Source organism: Myodes glareolus, chromosome 8, assembly GCF_982192425.1.
Source record: "Myodes glareolus chromosome 8, mMyoGla1.1, whole genome shotgun sequence".
NCBI classification, from domain to species: Eukaryota; Metazoa; Chordata; class Mammalia; order Rodentia; family Cricetidae; genus Myodes; species Myodes glareolus.
This window is the reverse complement of record NC_142033.1, coordinates 70,176,790-70,194,075: the sequence shown is the minus strand read 5'-3', so window position 1 is coordinate 70,194,075 and position 17,286 is coordinate 70,176,790. Positions and strand designations below refer to the sequence as shown.

Below are 17,286 nucleotides of genomic sequence, written 5' to 3'. Positions count from 1 at the left end.
CGTGTCCGTCAAAGAAGAACACCTCCCCACTCCCTCCAGGCCTCTGCTAACTTGATCCTTTCCAAACTGTAATGTGATAGAGGCGCATTGTCTCAACCAAGGACTTGAGTTACTGGTGAACTTGGACTTTTTATTTTTAGGAGCAGAGGTCTGGGATGTCACTGCCTTGGGGTGACCTTGGGATCCTCAGAGCAGCCAGAAACCAGGAGGCAGCTGAGGCAGCAGGGCCAGGAGCCAGAGTCTCACAGGGCATGGGGCAGGCCTGTCTCTGTGTCCCTCTCCCTATCTTATAGTGTGACTCTCGGCTCTGTGTCTCTGCACACATTCCTCTTTCAAGGGCTGACCAGTGTTGGCACAGCTGTGACAAGCAGACACAGCCCAGAGTCAGCACCTTGAATACTTGTGACTGTCTGTCTCCAAGGCACAGCAGTATAATCCTGTGCCTATCTGTCAGCCCCATGGCCTGTTCTCATAGAAGAACATTTGTTTGATCTATAGTGGGACAAGATTAAACCTTGGGTTTCATTCCCAGACTGGGTGTGGAGAAGGAATCCAGCAAGGCTCCAGGCTGGCATCTAGCAGCCATAGGCTGAGACAAGGAATGTACATGCTCGTACATGACATGGGAGGTCCCTCTCGGTTTGTACCAGCAGCCATGTTTCTGCAAGTGGCATTGTTGTGACAACTTCTAGGCTATTCTATCTGGGACGCTGAATGGCTCACTCGCATGTGCTTCTGGGGATGGAGAGTGTGAGGGAGGAGCACACTGTGTCCCCAGAAATTGACCTGAGGCCTGCCAGCTGTTGCTGACCAGCAGTCCACAGCCTGCAGTCCTCTCTGCTCCTCCACTAGGCTCAACAGTCTCCGCTCCCTGGAGCTGTGTGTCCAGACAAGAGACTCGCAACTAGTGTCTCACAGTGAGCCTGTGGCTTCCCCTCCTGCTCTGGATCTGGCCTTGCCATGCGACAGGGGTCAGGGGCTGAGACCTGTGAGAACCGGGTGCAAAGGGGAGGCACTGGGAAGTTTCTCTGTGGACTAGGGGGCCACGTATGGGCTCAGCTGTCCTCCACGGGGACTTGCAACCCAGAACAGAGCACAGAGTGTAAAGCTGGGCAGCCTCTCCATCTCTCTCTCTCTTTCTCTATACCATGCGCGCGCACACACACACACACACACACACACACACACACACCCCTTCTCACCCATTCTTCTAGCACTGGAACAGCTTGAAGGGGCTCACAAGGTCTTAGAGGTCTAAGAGTCTCTTCACGCCCTAGAAATGGTGGGAAGCTGGTCCTGCCCTCAGTTTCTCAGTGTCTATTTCTGGAAACTTCCACAAGAAAAACACACACGATTCTAGGCTAGCAGGGAAGCCTGTGGCTGTCCCTGGAGCACCATCCTGGGTAACCTTAGGCATTTGGATTTGTAGGACCTTGGATCAGGTGGGCTGGGGTCAGATCTGCTGGCCCTGAGACGTGAGTTGGTCAGCCTGCTAATCCAGCCTTTGATCTTCTCCCCAGCGTGTGGCTGTGACCTGGCTGAGGGTGGCTTCTTCGTGCGACAGGGTGAACACATCTGCACACGTGACTACCAGCGGCTCTATGGCACTCGCTGCTTCAGCTGCGACCGCTTCATTGAAGGGGAAGTGGTGTCAGCACTTGGCAAGACCTATCACCCTGACTGCTTCGTGTGCGCTGTCTGCAGGTGGGTGGCCCAGCCTCTGCCCTGCCGACCTCTGCCCCCTCCTTCTGGCCCCTCTACCCCGAGCCCTGGCTCCACTCCATCTTCACACACCAGGCACAGGGAGGTACAGCAGTTTGTTTGGGGGTCATCCAGAGCAGGTTCAAGGGAAAGCAAAAGCAAGGACCAGTCTTTGCACACCATCTCTGTGCACTTCCTCCAGGTGTTCTAGCTTCCCAGGCTCAATCCCACCACAGCCCTTACTGCCCTTCTTGCCCTCTTGTATTCTACCATCTTTTGACTCCTGGCAGGTCCCAGCTGCCACCACCCAACCACACAGTAAGCCCTCTTACCCCTGGCTTCCAAGGTGGCCCTCCCTAGCTTACCCTTGGCCTTGGTCTCTACATTGCTTCCTGCTATGCCTGCCCAGGTGGCAGTCTGTTCCTGCTCACCCACTCCCACAGGCCAAGGCTCTACTTCCTATGTCCCCACCTGCAGATGACATGCCCCTATCCACAGAAGTCTCACACATTACTGTCCTCAAACCCACCCAGCCACCGTGATGGCTCTGGACTCCACAAATGACTGCTCTCTGCCTGATCCTCACCACTGCCACCTGTTCCCAGCATCCCTGGACCCCCAACCTGCACCCCAGGCTCCCGATCCTGCCCCAGAGGTGTCTCAGCCTGTTATTCCTTATTTCTGTCATGGCCTCTTTCCATCATCCATTTAGCCCATGGGTGCTGGGCCCCGGGCTCTACAGGCATTGACTCTGGCCCTGGAACCTCAGCTCCTTAGATGCCTTCAGAAGGGGGAAGCAGACCCTGTGGGTAGCTCCGTGGTCCCCCAGTCTCCAGCAGGAAGCAGGAGTATGGTAGCTCCTTTATTCTCTCCTTTCTCCTTCCCTCCCACCCAGTAGGTCCCTTCTTCCTTCCTCCCTCTCTCCCTCTGTCCTGTCTCTCTGCATGCTGACCCATTCTGGTCCACAGCTGTGTCCTGCCCAACACCATGGTATGATCTTGTCACAGATAGCTGGGGGAGGGTGGGGTCTGGGAGGCCTGGCTCTGGTTCCTAGTACCTGGCATAGAGCAAGTGGACTCCCCGTAAAGAGAATGGATGCCACCCTGGCAGCAAGGCCTTATGATTACATATGCCTTCTGACCAATGGCAGACTTTCTGGGGTCCCTGTACCCCCCTCCCTTGCCCTCAGGAAAGGCCTCTGGCTGCTAGTACAGGTCAGAGTGAGGAGCAGAGTGTTCTTGGTTGTTCCAATGCTGTTGTGTCCAGCCTGAGTGGTGTTTCCTATGTCCTTTCCGAGTACTCGGCTATCGTCATAGCATGTACTCAAGGCCAGAATGGAGCCTTTGACCAGGAGACATCAGGGGAGGAAGCTCAGTGGGGGACATTTCCCATGGAAGAGTTGCAGTGTGCTCTCTAGTGTGGCTTGGTCAGAGGTCTCCAGAAATACCTTAATGGTTTCCATGCAGCATCCTTACGTGGTGGGCTCTGCCACAGCTGGCCTGAGAGCCCACATTGGGCAATCTACCAAAGTACAAGTGACAACTGGTAGCACCGTTCAGGGTGTAGGGTAGGGTGGGGCTCTGCCACTGCACATAGCCAGACTAGACACCACACAGAGTTGGCCTTCAGCAAGCACACACGGAGCCGGGGCCACAGTCCTGCTTCCTGCTGGAGGCTGACTCCGGGGGACCACAGGGAACAGAGGGAGGTGTTTCCTGACCAGGGCGAGATGACGAATGGAAAGGTGGTATTGGCAGGATGTGTGAGACAAGGGGAGAGAATGGCTGCTGTGAATCTCAGGCCAAACACCTAGTCACGTCAGCCACATCACCATCCTTCACTCCATGGTGACAAATGCCCATGTGAAATGCTTTAAAAGGAAGAGCCCTGCCCTTCCCTGCTCTGCCCTGCCCATCATGGTTTCAGAAGACTCTGCCCACACTAGATGGATGCATAATGTTGCTGCTGCTGCCCACATTCAAGACAGATTTCCTTCCTAGAAACACTCAGATAGATCCAGAGGTGGTGTAATGTCTGCCAGATATTTCTCAATCCAGTCAAGCCGACAGTCAACATGAGCCATCAGTGGGCTTAGGGACAGCCAGGCTGCTGTGCTGTACACAGTTCCCAGCGGCACCGAGTTCTAAGCACAGTGGATTATCCTTTTTGGGTACTGCAGGGGTGGCCTACCCTGGAGCAGAAGCTGTTATGCACTCACAGATGAAGGGTGAGCCTCCTTGAGATGTCCCTTGAGGCTGGCAGTCCACCCTCCTTCCAGGAAGGTGTGAGAACCCTGCATCCAACTGGATAAACTCTATGACATCCAGTATTTACTCAGAAGTGTGGACCCCAGATGAGATGATGATCCAAACATGAAGAAAGGTTAGTGGAGACTACCAGGGTTGATGTCAGTAGATACCGACATGGGGGCAGTCATGTCCTCTGTTGTTGTTGAACAGAGACTGTGCCCAGAAGTGGGAGAGCTATGGCGGTACAGAAATAAACACCTGGCCATCTAGAAGCCAAGCATGCTGATCCTGAAGTGATCGGTCACATGCAAAAAATAAATGGAAGTCCAAAAAAATGTCAGTATAAGCTTCCATACTGGCACACAGAGGAGGGGTGTAGAGCCACTGTCTGCCTCTTCATTGGTCTACCTGTCTGTCTGCCTGATTGGAGACAAAAACCAATCCTTATGGAATAATGGTTGAAAATTGTCTAGATTTGATGAAAGCTAGAAGCCTGCAGTCCCCAAATCTCAGAGACTTTAAAAGAAGAGCACCCTGATATTCAGTCAACCCTATGTATCACACCCCAGTGAGAACTCACAGCCACACTGCTAAAGATTTGCAAGAAAAAAAAATCCAAAAACATCAGAAAAAAAATACAACTGCCACAAGAACTCCCCACCCTCAAAATACAAACAAAACACCATTTGTGTGGAGGAGCACGGGAAACAGTAGGAAGATGTCTATAAGCACCAACAGGAAAACAAGATCCACCCGCGCTGTGCTTAGCCAAAGTCCTTCTGAAGAAGGCCAAGGTCATTCTGTAGGATGATTAATCTGACCCAAAGTTGAGTGACCTTGTTGATAAAAATGGTGATTGAAATGTTCTGAAATCGGCCGTGGTGATGGTGTCCCAGCTCTGGGCACACTAACCCCATTGGGTTATACACTGAGGCATGAGAATAGTGAGCATCAGTAAACAGGCACCATAAAAAGAAACGTATTGGACACAGAAGAGCTAAGTGAACTTGACCCCAGCAGGCCTGCCCTGCTACAGGGTGATGGTTTTGAAGCTGGAGGGAACTAACGTCAAAAGGTATCAGCAGAATCCCGAAGGAGCTTGAGTAGGAGGCTAGCCTCGGCAATAGGCTGAAGTTCTATGTCAGAGCAGACAAAAACATAAAATCTAAAGCAGGGAGTGATAAATCCTTCCTCTCAAGATGTTTTTTGTTGGACATTTTGACATAGCAACGAGGAAGTAACTGATATAGGCCAAATATGTAAAGAACTTCTACAATCCAAAGGAAACATCCAGAAGGAGCCAAAAGGGTTTAACAGATGCTTCAACAAAGAACATATACAAATGACCAAAAGATACAGAAAACACACCTCATTTGCACCATTAGCTAATGGGGACATCGACCACAACAACTGTGAAATGGCAGCTGTGCCTGCTGGCATAGATACAAAGTATGGTGGGTAACAGCAAGGGCTATGACACCAAGGCCATACAGCAAAGTCTGAGAAGTGAAGTGGTACAGTTTTCTTAGAGACAGAATCACATAGTAGCTGACCAGGAATTCCACTTTGGGAAAGGAAGTTCCACGATGCAGGTGCCATTAATTCCAAGTGGGAACGATGCTCTGGAGTAATACTCAGCCCTGAAAAAGAACACACTGCTGACATGAGGAGTGGCAACACCGGCAGGTCATGGCAGAGTGGCCCTGAACAAGTGCTCGAATGGCTCTCTCGTCTGGGATATGGGAAGTGGAGTAGCAGATGAGAGCCATGGGGACATTTTGCAGTGGCCAGGTGTTCCATGGCACGATGGCACTGATTATACTGAGAACATTTTCTAGAATATATCTCTGTCAAGTCATTTGAGCTTGTAGGGAAATGGCCACTGGGCATTCACAGCCCTGGAGTCTAGGCTAGCCTCTTCCACCATGGATGTCTGAATGGATGGCAAGTCTGTGGTGCATGCCATGAGTCTTCTCTTGCAGGTGAGAAACGGGAAAACAGAGAGGCTGCGTAAGGTATTGAGGCTGCACAGCTGGAGGATGAATTAGCATATTAGAGACTGCTAGGGACTCCCACTCAGTCCCGAAGTCCCCCCACACCTGGGAAAATGCATCATGGTAGCTTTCAGACCACAGCACTGGCAGGCAACAAGTGCTGGCATCCATGAGCTGCAGGGAACCCAGGTCAGCCAAGGGATGAGGTAGTTGCAGGACCAGCCAGCAAGACTGGGACCTGGGCCCAGTCTAGTCTGTGTAAGTTCTTGATCTCCCAGAAAGAGGGCTTTCTGCTAAGTCAGGAGCCATGCCCTGGAGTGACACTGAGGCGGCCAACAGGATGTTCACTCTCATTCCAGGTTGCCCTTTCCTCCTGGGGATCGTGTGACCTTCAATGGGAAGGAGTGTGTGTGCCAGAAGTGCTCCCCGCCCACGACGCTGGGCAGTAGTGCTCACCTGGCCCAAGGCCTCCGGAGTAAGTGCGGCTAGGCCTCTGAATAGTGGGTGCTAAGCTGAAAGTGGGGGGTGGGGGTGGGAAGGGGGTGGCTGAGCCTGACGTTATGGGACCAGCACAGTAACAGAGCGCTGAACACCGGGGACCCAGTAGGTAATCTCCCTGTTCCTGCCACTGAGCCTCTGCACAGGCTATGCCCGTCACAGCCACCTCAGGTTTTCCATTCCACATCCCTTCTGCTGTCACCTAGTGCTAGGCCACCTCCTCCTCCAGGAAGCCTTCCCAGTCTCCTCTCTGTCCTTCCCTTTTGGTGCCGGCACAAGACCCAGCCGACCTTGACGGCCAAGCCATATGCAATGAGCAGGGCCGCAAGCAGATATCTCTGGGAAACCCTGTAGATCTCTCATAGACCACTAAGGATGTCCTGTGACTGGCAGATAGGCAGTCGCTGTCACAGAACTGCTCTGCCAGTGGCAGAGCCATGCAGGGCTGCCAGGGCACCGGAGGCATTAACAGTAGGCACTGTGTTCCCATGACAACACTCCTTAAAACCTTTCAGGGACAGGCATGGGGGAGGTTGTTGAGAGCAACTTTGTGATGGCCCAGAGACACAGAATCGCAGGCAGAGGAACCCAGACAGTCCTCCACTCCCTACTCTGGAGTACCAGGTGGGTTGGTGGCAACAGAGCGGCAGTCATTCCTGGGACCTCTGCCGCAGCCCCAGCTCTGGCCACAGGACTAACCGTTAGAGCAGAGCCAGGCTCTCTGGTAGATGTCGTCTGTACCTGCCTTTCCTCATTCATTAGGTACAGCCTTCACAGCCAGAACCAGTGCCTGCCTTTGCTCTCTGTGGGTCAGAGCTATCATTAGCCCTCAAGAACATCACCCTTTCCTTGGTATACACAAGTGACTTGGCACCGGTCATGTAGCAGCTGGGAGGCAGTTAGTGCCTGGGCCTCGGGAACCTCACCTGGAGATCGCCTCTCTGACACCTTTGCAGGAGGCATGTCTTCTGGCTTTTATAGCAGTCTGGTGTGGTGTCACCCATAGGCCAGCCATTACCCAGAGAAGCTGCTCACTCCCAGCACGATGGATATTTTTCTCTGGGGTAGGCGCTATACAGAGCTAGGCAGGAGGCTTAGCATCTCCAATTCCACATTGCACACACAGAGGCCTAACCCCTATTGCAGCCATCAGAAGGGTCTCCAGATCTTGTTTAAAGTCCTTTGGGAATGAATCACCCCTGCCTGGGAGCCACTGGCTTGGTGCTCACAAAATGTGGCCTACCACCACATAAAACGCTGCACAACTGAGTGTCTCTGTAATCCCAGAACTTGCAAGGTGGAGGCAGGAAGATCAAGAGTTCAAAGTCACCCTCAACTACATAGTGAGTTCGAGTCCAGCATGGACTGCCCTATGTCAACAAGCAAAAGCCCAAAGTGTGTGTGTACTGAGCACGTGCCGACATCTTCCTTGTCGTTATTGCCAGTGAGTACAGCGTGTTGACTGTCCACGCAGTGCTTATGTGCTCCAGACAGCACTGGTTAAAGGAACGTTAAGGCTGTGGGAGGTGTGTACAGAAGAGCAAAGGCTGTGCCTATTCTGAGACAAGACTTCAGTGTTCCAGGGGTCCTGGCTCCCAGCCCTGGAAACTACAAAGCAGTTGTGCCCACACAGGCTGCACACAGCACATAATATACCCATACATAAGCCGGGCAGTGGTGGCACACGCCTTTAATCCCAGCACTTGGAAGACAGAGCAGGAGGATATTTATGAGTTTGAGGCCAATCAGGCCAACATATTAATACCCTGTCTCAAAAACAGAAACAAAGGGCAATGGTGGCACACACCTTTAATCCCAGCACTCGGGAGGCTGAGGAAGGTGAATCTCTGAGTTTGAGGCCAGCCTGGTCTACAGAAGTGAGTTCCAGGACAGCCAGGACTACACACAGAAACCCTGTCTCAAAAAAAGCCAAAAATAATAAAAAATAAAAAAATACCAGCGCATCTTTGCACAGATACATGCAGACAGGATACACACGTCCCCCACAGTCACCCCTGCATTGCTCTCCCTACACTCCCTGCCTGTTCCACTTTGCTGGGAGCCCACACATCCTTCAGTGAGTGACAAGGACCTTGTTACATCAGTTCCCTGTGTGGAGGGACCAGTTGGCTCAGCCAAGTAGGGCCAGGACCTGAGACCCAGGGCCCTCAGAGGCGTGGAGCAGGGTGGGCACAGCGGGAGGGCAGAGTCATCAGGGAGCAGGGTGGGCACAGTGGAAGGGCAGAGGCATCAGGCAGCTTCCTGATCAGGGCTTCAGACCAGGACACTGGCACACAGTGAAGAATGGCTGGTCTTCATGGCAGGGGTGGAGGTGGAGTTCAGAGAGAGAAAGCAGAGATGAGTAGAGCAGGTACTGAAGAAGTCGTCTGGGCCTGGGATAGTCCCCAGCCGATGAGGGGACAGAACAGAGAGCAGAGGGGAGGAGAATTCCAAATGCAGGGGCCTCATAGCCAGAGGAGGAGCTGGGGACATGTGGATCAAAGCGAATCCTTAGGAGGGGGCTCCAGGCAGGTGAGATGAGCAGGGAGTAGAGGTGAAGGCTGGGACTCAGCTCTCCAGGAGGGGAAGCCAGACAGGTGGGGATGTGGGGCCAGGAGTAGGAGTGACAAGAAGGGCTGGGGTTCAGATCTCTCCGGGGAGGCCATGTCCCTCTGGTGAGATGCCGTATTATGTGTAAGTTCAACATTCTGCCTCCAGCAAAGGGTGGGAAGTTCCTGTACCAGGAGATGCCAGTGCACAATCAAACAGGTCGCCCCAACCCCAGGCCAGCCTAGACTCAGCACACCCTGGTGTGAGGATATGGTTCTGCACTATGACGGATCCCATCTTTTAGAAGGCCAGCTTCATCTCCACCTTGGCTTACCCACTCTCCAGCCCAGGCTGCCTAGTGCCAGTGTTCCTCATACACAGGATCAAGCCTTACCACGACCTGTGCAAGGGCTCCCTGGAACTGTGGGACAGGGTCCTTTTAGCACGCCACCGTGCCTGTCCCTCTCCTCCAGGGCTGTTCTGGGTGATTCTGTGGGGCCTAAGATTCTGAGGGGTTGAGTGCCCCTGGTGGGGTTGCTGGGCCTTGCAGTAAGAGGCCCCTGGGCCCACAGTGAATGTGTCTGTTTGTTCTCTATTTCAGGTTGTGGGGGCTGTGGCTTAGAAATCAAGAATGGCCAGGCCCTGGTGGCTTTGGACAAGCACTGGCACCTGGGCTGCTTCAAGTGCAAGACTTGTGGGAAACTCCTCAATGCAGAGTACATCAGCAAGTGAGTGTGGCAGACAGAGACAGCCCAGAAAGGCCTTGCCGGATGCTGCAGGGGGAGCAGGGCATCCAGTCCTGGTAGGCCGATTAATCCTGTTCCTGGGTAAAGAGCCAAGGCCGGGACTTGCTCTGGTCCCCGAAGCCTTCCTTTTCCTCACTAGCAGCCCTGCTGAAGTGGTTTGCAGCTTCAGCTCTGACTTATGGCTAGAAGCAGAGGAGTGGAGCTGCCAGCTCTGCCTTCATAGAACACCTGCCTATGTTCCAGGATGCTACCACCTGTCTAGTGCCTGGACATTCCTGGCACTGGATGCCCTGCGGAAGACATAACAGCTGATAGATGCTAGCTGCAGGGACTCATGAGTCTGGCTGTCCCCATGGGAGCATGGGAGCTTACAGGCACATGCTCTGATCTGCAGAGATGGACTCTGAGATATCCTCTACCCATTGGCTCAGTACTCTCCCAGCATGCTGTTAAGGGGGTGAGCCTGCTTGGGGAGGAGGCAGCATTTGCCAGAGGCCATGAAATCATGTCTTGAGCTGGGACACACACACACACACACACACACACACACACACACACACACACACACACACACTCATGCACACACACACACTGGCTTTCCCAAAGCTACTGGGTTTCTCTGTAGCTTTGGAGCCTGTTCTGGAACTCTCTCAGTAGACTAGACTGACCTCGAACTCACAGAGATCCACCTGTCTCTGCCTCCTGAGTGTTGAATTTAAAGACATGTGCCACCACTGCTTGGCTAAACTGGAATATATTTTAACCCTGGGATCAGGGATGTGAGGCAGAAAGTGCAAGTGAAGTGAGCTGGGTGGTGATTGAAAGAGTGCCCCTAGAACAGGAATGTCCTCCTCCATGCTCCAAAATTGGAATCCATATAGGAATTGATTAGGTAGAAAATGTCCCCTGGTAAGATTGCATAGAGTGGAGTGTGTGTGCACATATGTATGCACACAGGTATGCACATACAGGCATACACAAGTACACGCACACATGTATGCATACAGTACACATAAACATGCATGTTTGTGCACACCCATATGTACATGTATGTGCATGCATACATCTGTACATATATGCAAATGTCCAGGAGGACATATACAGCATCCTAGAGGCCACTGTGCTCATGCTGGCACCCAGATTGAAAGTACACTCTGTCACACGGGACTGAATAGAGAGTACCAGGGACCTCTCTGTGTTCCTGGTTAGAATACTATGTGACCCACTGAGCACAAAATGAAACATTGCCTAAAGTGATGTCCCCAAGCCAAAGTGGGCTTCCACTCAGTCGGATGTGTCTGTGAAGCCCGAGTCCCCCGGCCTCCATTACCGTCATACTGTGGGGTGTGACTCAGGCGGACAGAGCCTGGTGTGTAGGACTCTGAAGAAAATGGCAGAGTTGCCCCATCAGGTACCACCACACACAGGGCGTTGGTGGCTCACCCACACCAGCATGTTACTTAGCAGCCTCCAGAGCCATCCCAGAACTGAGGGGGAGATCACACTGGTGTTGCCATGGAGATGGAATCTAATAACTTCCTGGGTTTGCTGTAGATATGGGAGCTTGTGGGGTCTCTAGGTCTGTGTCCTCTCTCCTGGGATCATTGGGGTCACAGAGGGGCACCCAGCTCTGGAGCACTCATCCTGGGGTCTTTTGTGGGTTCCAGTATTAAGGGAAAGAGTGTGGCACCCACTCTAAACCCCAACAGCCTGAATATGCCTGCTTGTCATGGCTGCAGAAATCTAGGTAGAGTTCACCATAGCTGTAGTGGGTATGCAGATGTCTCCCTCCTGTCACCTCCACACTAACTCCTGGTGAGCTGTGGCCCGTGGCTGAAGACAGCCACAGCTAGCAACAGCAATAGTCTTGGACACTGACAGGTGCTTTCTTAAGCCAGCCCCCAGCATCACCTTCTCTTATGAAGACCTCACTCACTCTCATTTCTCCTGTTTTACTGTGGGAAGGGCTGAGGTTCAGTGATGTTAAGTGACACACTTGAGACGTGGCATTTGAGTCCAAGACTGTTTGCATATCTCCTCTCAGGAACTCTTTCCCATCCTAAGTGGAGTGATAAAGGTCCCACCCACATCCTCCATGCCTCCCTCAGCATTCCCTTCCCTGAGCCCTCTCTCCTGCTTTTGTGTCCCTTCACCTGTTGCTAGGCTTACAGTGCTGGGGAAAGAGGATAGGTAAGCTGGGGGATATCCTGTCTGCACCGTCTTCCCATGACACTGGGCTGATGGCTAGCCCATCACGGGAGAGTTGGCCAGTCTCCTGAGCACAGCTTCTAGAACTGTCTGCCTCTGCACTGACTCCTGCTGCCATCAACGGGGCTGGGTGTACAGCCACACATGAAGACAGACTGGAGGAGGTCTCACCCCTTCATATTTCCCGTGAGTTGGCAAAGCAGGTGGTAAATGAATGCTACCTGTCCAGGAATTGTCCCTCGGAGTAGGAGGAAGCTGCCCTGCGTCCGTGTTGAGCGAAGGTTCTCTTATGACTTCTGTTGCTTGTTGGGGACAAAGCGGGTGACCCCATGCCATCCTGACTGCCTGTCTCATTGCAGGGATGGGCTGCCCTACTGTGAGGCTGATTACCACACCAAGTTTGGCATCCGCTGTGACGGCTGTGAGAAGTACATCACAGGCCGCGTGCTGGAGGTGAGAAGCCTGGGGCTGGGACTGGCACTTTCTAAGAGCTAAGTCATCTCAGAAAGAGCCCCGAATCCTTTAGCTGTCCCTTCCCTGTGTCCAGAACTCTTGGCATAATCCAAGCCTTTTCCTCTCCATACAGAGTTCTTGTTGATGGTGCCACACCATGTGGATCTCTTGTGATCCACTTCTTTTCCATAGCCTGACACTCATAGCTCACTCAGATGTATGCATGTGTCAACATGTGTCACACACCTCCTCACATAGGACCTGAGACATGCTAGGCTGTTCCCTTTGTTAGACACGGCATACTCTGATTTACTTGGTAAATAAGGCTACAGCGAACATCTTTTCCCAAGGCTCAGTTCATGCTAACAATCTCCCTACTCTCGTTCAGATAAGTCCACAGAAACATGGCTGCCGGATCAAAACTGCAAACGCTTGCACAGTTTGTGGCAGTCACTGTAAATTGCTTGCTTTTTGGTTAGAGTCTTCTGGTCCTCTCCCACCTCACCCTTGGCCGACCTGGCTCTGGCGTAAGGCTCTGCCTTTCCCTAGCCTCGAGGCAGGCTGGATGCTCCACCTCTTTATCATAAACCTTGCTTGCCTCTGCACTGAGGTCTTCAAGTTGTTTGAGTGGGTTGTGCAGTAAGGTTGTGACTTTTGTCTCCTGTGGGTCCTGTGAGTCTTGCCCTGTGTGGGGAGCACAGCTGGTATTCATACAGGCAAATCCTGGCTGAGGACAAAAGACCAGCCTGACCCATCCAACTGCCTAGTCCCACCCCCATTGACCCTTGCCCTGCCTTTTCCTCCCACGGACTCAGGAGTTTCACTCTGTCCAGGATCCTTCCCTGTTTCTCTCCCTGAATAAGAAGTTCATCCCTGATGACTTTTGTTTTCATTATTTTTTTTTAATTTTTTTGAATTAGGGTCTCATGAAGCCCAAGGCTGACCTTGAACTTCTTGCATAGTTGAGACTGACCTTGAACTCCTCCTGGTCCTCCTTCTTCCTGTTCCAGAGTCCTAGGTGCCCCAGGGGTTTTTAAAACAGCCTAAGTGGCTCCTGTTAAAAGAGCATCTGCCAGCGTCAGCCCCTGAGATGGCTTTGACTGCGACCGCTGTGTGGTTTTGCTTCCCTTTGACAGGGCACCTGGCCTCCCTGACTCAGTGTCCCTTCCCATGCACACTGAAGCCTGCACTTTGCCCTCCCACAGAAGAACTGAAGCTCAGGGAATCATCCCTGTCTTCCCTTATGGATCCGGGGCTCCCGCCTCTCCCTACTATCTTGGCACCTGTGCACCTGGCTGACCACACAGCTGTCCTTCTTGGGAATGAAGAAGGCTCTAGGACTCAGCCAGGTGTGAGGAAACCCCCAGCAGAGTCTCATTTGGACAAAGGCTGCCCTAAATCTCCTGACCTCTGCCTGAGAGCAGGCCTTGAGTGGCATGGCAACCTAATCTTGTCTCACCAAGTCGTGACCTTATGGGCTGATGTGGGTGCCTCTGGGGTCTGTCTCTGCCATTGTTGTTGCTACTAAAAGCACAGTTTGGGATCCCAGCTCAATTCATAGCAGAGCCCAGCAGACCCTCGCCTAGAAAAGCTAGTTTAGGTGGGCAGACCTGGCCCAGTGCTGAGAGCTGGGCTGAGAGAGAGTTGGTGAGGTTTATGTTATGACATGCGCCATGCCCCATACCTCAGCTCTGAGTTGCCCCAGGATAATGCATGGGAGGGACATCCCTGTGAGGCCATTGGTGTTCCTCATGCATGGTGAGAGCAAACACATGACCACATCTGTAGAGTGAGCACTCTTATTGTGTCTCTGAGCCAAGTGTGGAAGTAGGGACTAGGGGCTGTGGAGTACTGTTGGTGTACTCTATCTGGATTGTGGAAAGGGGCTCTCCTAGCCGGTAGGATCTGGACAGTCCTGGTTTTCCTCTATAGCCCACAGGGGAGGAGAAAAGGGCTTCCAGGGAATTGCATGCCTTTGGTTTTGCTTTTTCTGGGGGCGAGTGTGCTGCGGTGGTGGTGGTAGTAGTTACTGGAGGTGGCACGACTGAGCCATTGTGCCGCGGACTCAGCACAGCTCTGAGCATCCTCCTGGCGGGTGTGAGGTGGGAGCTGCGGGTGGAGACAGCCAGCTCTGCAGAAGGGAGCAGCGCTGCAGTGGCACCGCCTGAAGCTGGGCCAGGCAGGCTGGCGCCCGGCTGGTGACACCGGGCGCTTGGGGAGCTGCATGAACGAGGGACTTATTGGAAGAAAGGAAAAAAGGACAAGCATATGAAGGCTGGCTGAAGGCGAGGGTGACACCCTCAGGGCAGGTGGTCCGGGCTCGTGCGCTGACAAGGGCTGGGGACAGACCCTGTGCAGGTAGGAAGCCTGGCAGAGCTGGCAGGAGCTGGCAGGAGCTGTGCTGAGCCAGATGGGTGGGCTGCTGGAGGTGCCTGCGGTTCCTCTTGACCCCAAGACCATTTTCAGCCCCCAGCTGTCCTCTCTGTGAGGCCCACGTGGGAGCCTCCTGTGCTCCCCCACAACAGCCCCATTTGTGCTGTGACTGTGTGAGGTAGGCACAGTGCCATCCTAAGCGCTTGGTGCAAGCAGTCCTGCCTGGGAAATGTGCGTTCCTGGTGATGGAGGGTCCTCCTCCCTCTTCTTGTCCTGTCGCTCCTGTCACTGGCAGCAGTCCTGAGGAGCCTGCGCCATGTGGGCTCATGGGGTCAAGGAGGGGCATTAGCAGAGACAGACAGGTGAGGACAGATGTGGCATGTGGGCGAGGAGGCAGAGCTCACACCTGGCTGACAGGCAGAGACCTGAAGTGGCTGAAGTCAACACTCAGAGAGCGGCAGTTCGCTGGAGGATTCATGAGGCACGTCCTTAGGGAGTCCTTTGGAGCTGGGTATGGGAGAAAGGTGTGGAAGGAGCGTGTATCCCTTGCAGGGCTCAGAGCCTAGTCCTTAACGAGCCATCTTGTAAGCCCTATTTCTTCTTTCTGCAAAGGTGGGGGTGAGCATGGTATGAGTGTGTTACTTGGCCCCACTCTATTAACCCTGATGGCACCGTGGTGTGGACCCCACTTTTAGTGCAGTTTTATACCGACGGCTATCACCATGGCAACATGAAGCTCAGGCCCCACTGAGACCACTAATTAATTCCTTCCTCACTTCCTCCCTCCCCCCATCTCCCTTTTCTTTCCTTCTCCATTCCTGGCATTAATTTCTATGGGGTTCACTGTGTCCCACTGTGAGCTGGGGGCTTGCCCCACAAACATGAGGTAATTGGGTCCGGGGTCCCTGCCATGAAGGATGGTAGGAGCTTCTACAGGAGAGGAGGAGTTCGTCTGTTTGCATACGCTGTCTCCTGTGATGTGGGGTGTCGCTTTTCATTGCCCACTTCTGTGTCCCCGTGGGCACCTGCCTTGCCACTCTCTACGCATGTGCTCTTTACTAGTGGCAGAGAAAAAAAAAAACCTGTGTTTTCAAATAGTTGGGAGCATTTGAAAGCTGAAGACAGCAATGAAGATTGCATCTCAAGCCCCTAAAGCCGGTGTGCTTATTTTAGAAGCGTATTCAGGAGACTTATGTAAAACAAACGATAAAAATCACTCCTAAGTGAATGCTGACACCTAAACTATCCACTGGTTAGAAATGATATTTTTGTGTTTCACCTACACACACACACACACACACACACACACACACACACAGAGAGAGAGAGAGAGAGAGAGAGAGAGAGAGAGAGAAGCAACCCACAGACTTACACATGGATACAATACCCAGAGACACAGAAAAGCACAGACATCCAGCATGCCACATGCAAGCACACAGACACAGAGACATAGACATGTATGTACATATGGACAACACAAATAGGCACACAAGCACACATATAGACATGAATGTGTGTACCATGGTAGGCTGGGATCCTCTCCTGTTCCCATGTGTGTTTGGCAGAACTCTCTGTCTCCAGGGAGCACTTATGCTTGACTGTGGTCCTGTGTTCCCTCTCAGAGCACTTTTCATGGATGTGTCCCTGGGTGGACCTTAAGGGTGGTTGTGTGGGTATATGGCATGGCTTCCCAAGATGGCATCTTAAGTGGCGCTGATGGTGAGGATCAAGATGGGAGGTGGAGACAGGGGAACCGGGTGGGGGGCTAATATGTTGGTAACAGATCCTGAGAAGTGAGGAGCTAGAGGTGTGGTAAGGGGGTTAAGCACTGGGATACAGACAGAGTCTGGGAAGGGATGCCATTCCTCTGGGGCTTTGCTGGGCATGTACTAACTTGGCTCTTCTTTTGGGAGCAAATGATTCCCACAAGGACTCAGGTGGAAGAGCCCTGGGGACTCATTACAGCTGCAGCCATCAGCCACTCCTGGGCTGCCTGGCACCTGCTCTGGGTCTTGATTCTTTGCCTTGTAAATTTCATTTCCTCATACAATTAGGACTTTTAACATCTGGATTCAGTCTTGGAGATTCACAAGGAATTTGCAAGCCAGGTATGGTGACACCCACCTGGAATTCCAGTATTCAGGAGGCAGAGGCAGTAGATTTGCAAGTTCAAGGCTAGCCTGTGCTGCAAAGTGAGACTGTCTCTACAGACCAAAAGCTGGGATATAGTTCAGTGGGAGAGCAGTTGCCCAGCAAAGGCAATACTCTGAGTTCAAACCCAACATTTCAAAAATAAACAAGAATAAAGGCATATATACTTTTGAGACTGACCAAGGAATGCCCTGGGCTCCGAGCAGCCACTTGAAGGTCCAGATCTGCTTTCCATGGAGAAACTAAAGGAAGACTCAGGGGCAGAAGGAGACATGTCCAGGTCCCTAGACAACTTGCTTTATCAAGTTGGGTCTGAGGAAGAAGGTACTGGCCTCGGGTATGTGAGGCTCGGTTAGGAAGACC

General features: G+C 52.7%; 1 protein-coding gene across 1 annotated transcript in view; it reads left to right on the top strand.

The window, feature by feature from the left end:
- Positions 1-17,286, top strand: part of Ablim2 (actin binding LIM protein family member 2) — a 98,256-nt gene that overhangs the window by 15,129 nt on the left and 65,841 nt on the right. Inside the window, exons 3-6 of the mRNA XM_087909093.1 lie at positions 1,521-1,704; positions 6,304-6,419; positions 9,594-9,720; positions 12,306-12,399. Of these exons, the coding sequence (XP_087765219.1) occupies positions 1,521-1,704; positions 6,304-6,419; positions 9,594-9,720; positions 12,306-12,399 (521 nt within the window). The remainder of the gene's footprint in view (positions 1-1,520; positions 1,705-6,303; positions 6,420-9,593; positions 9,721-12,305; positions 12,400-17,286) is intronic.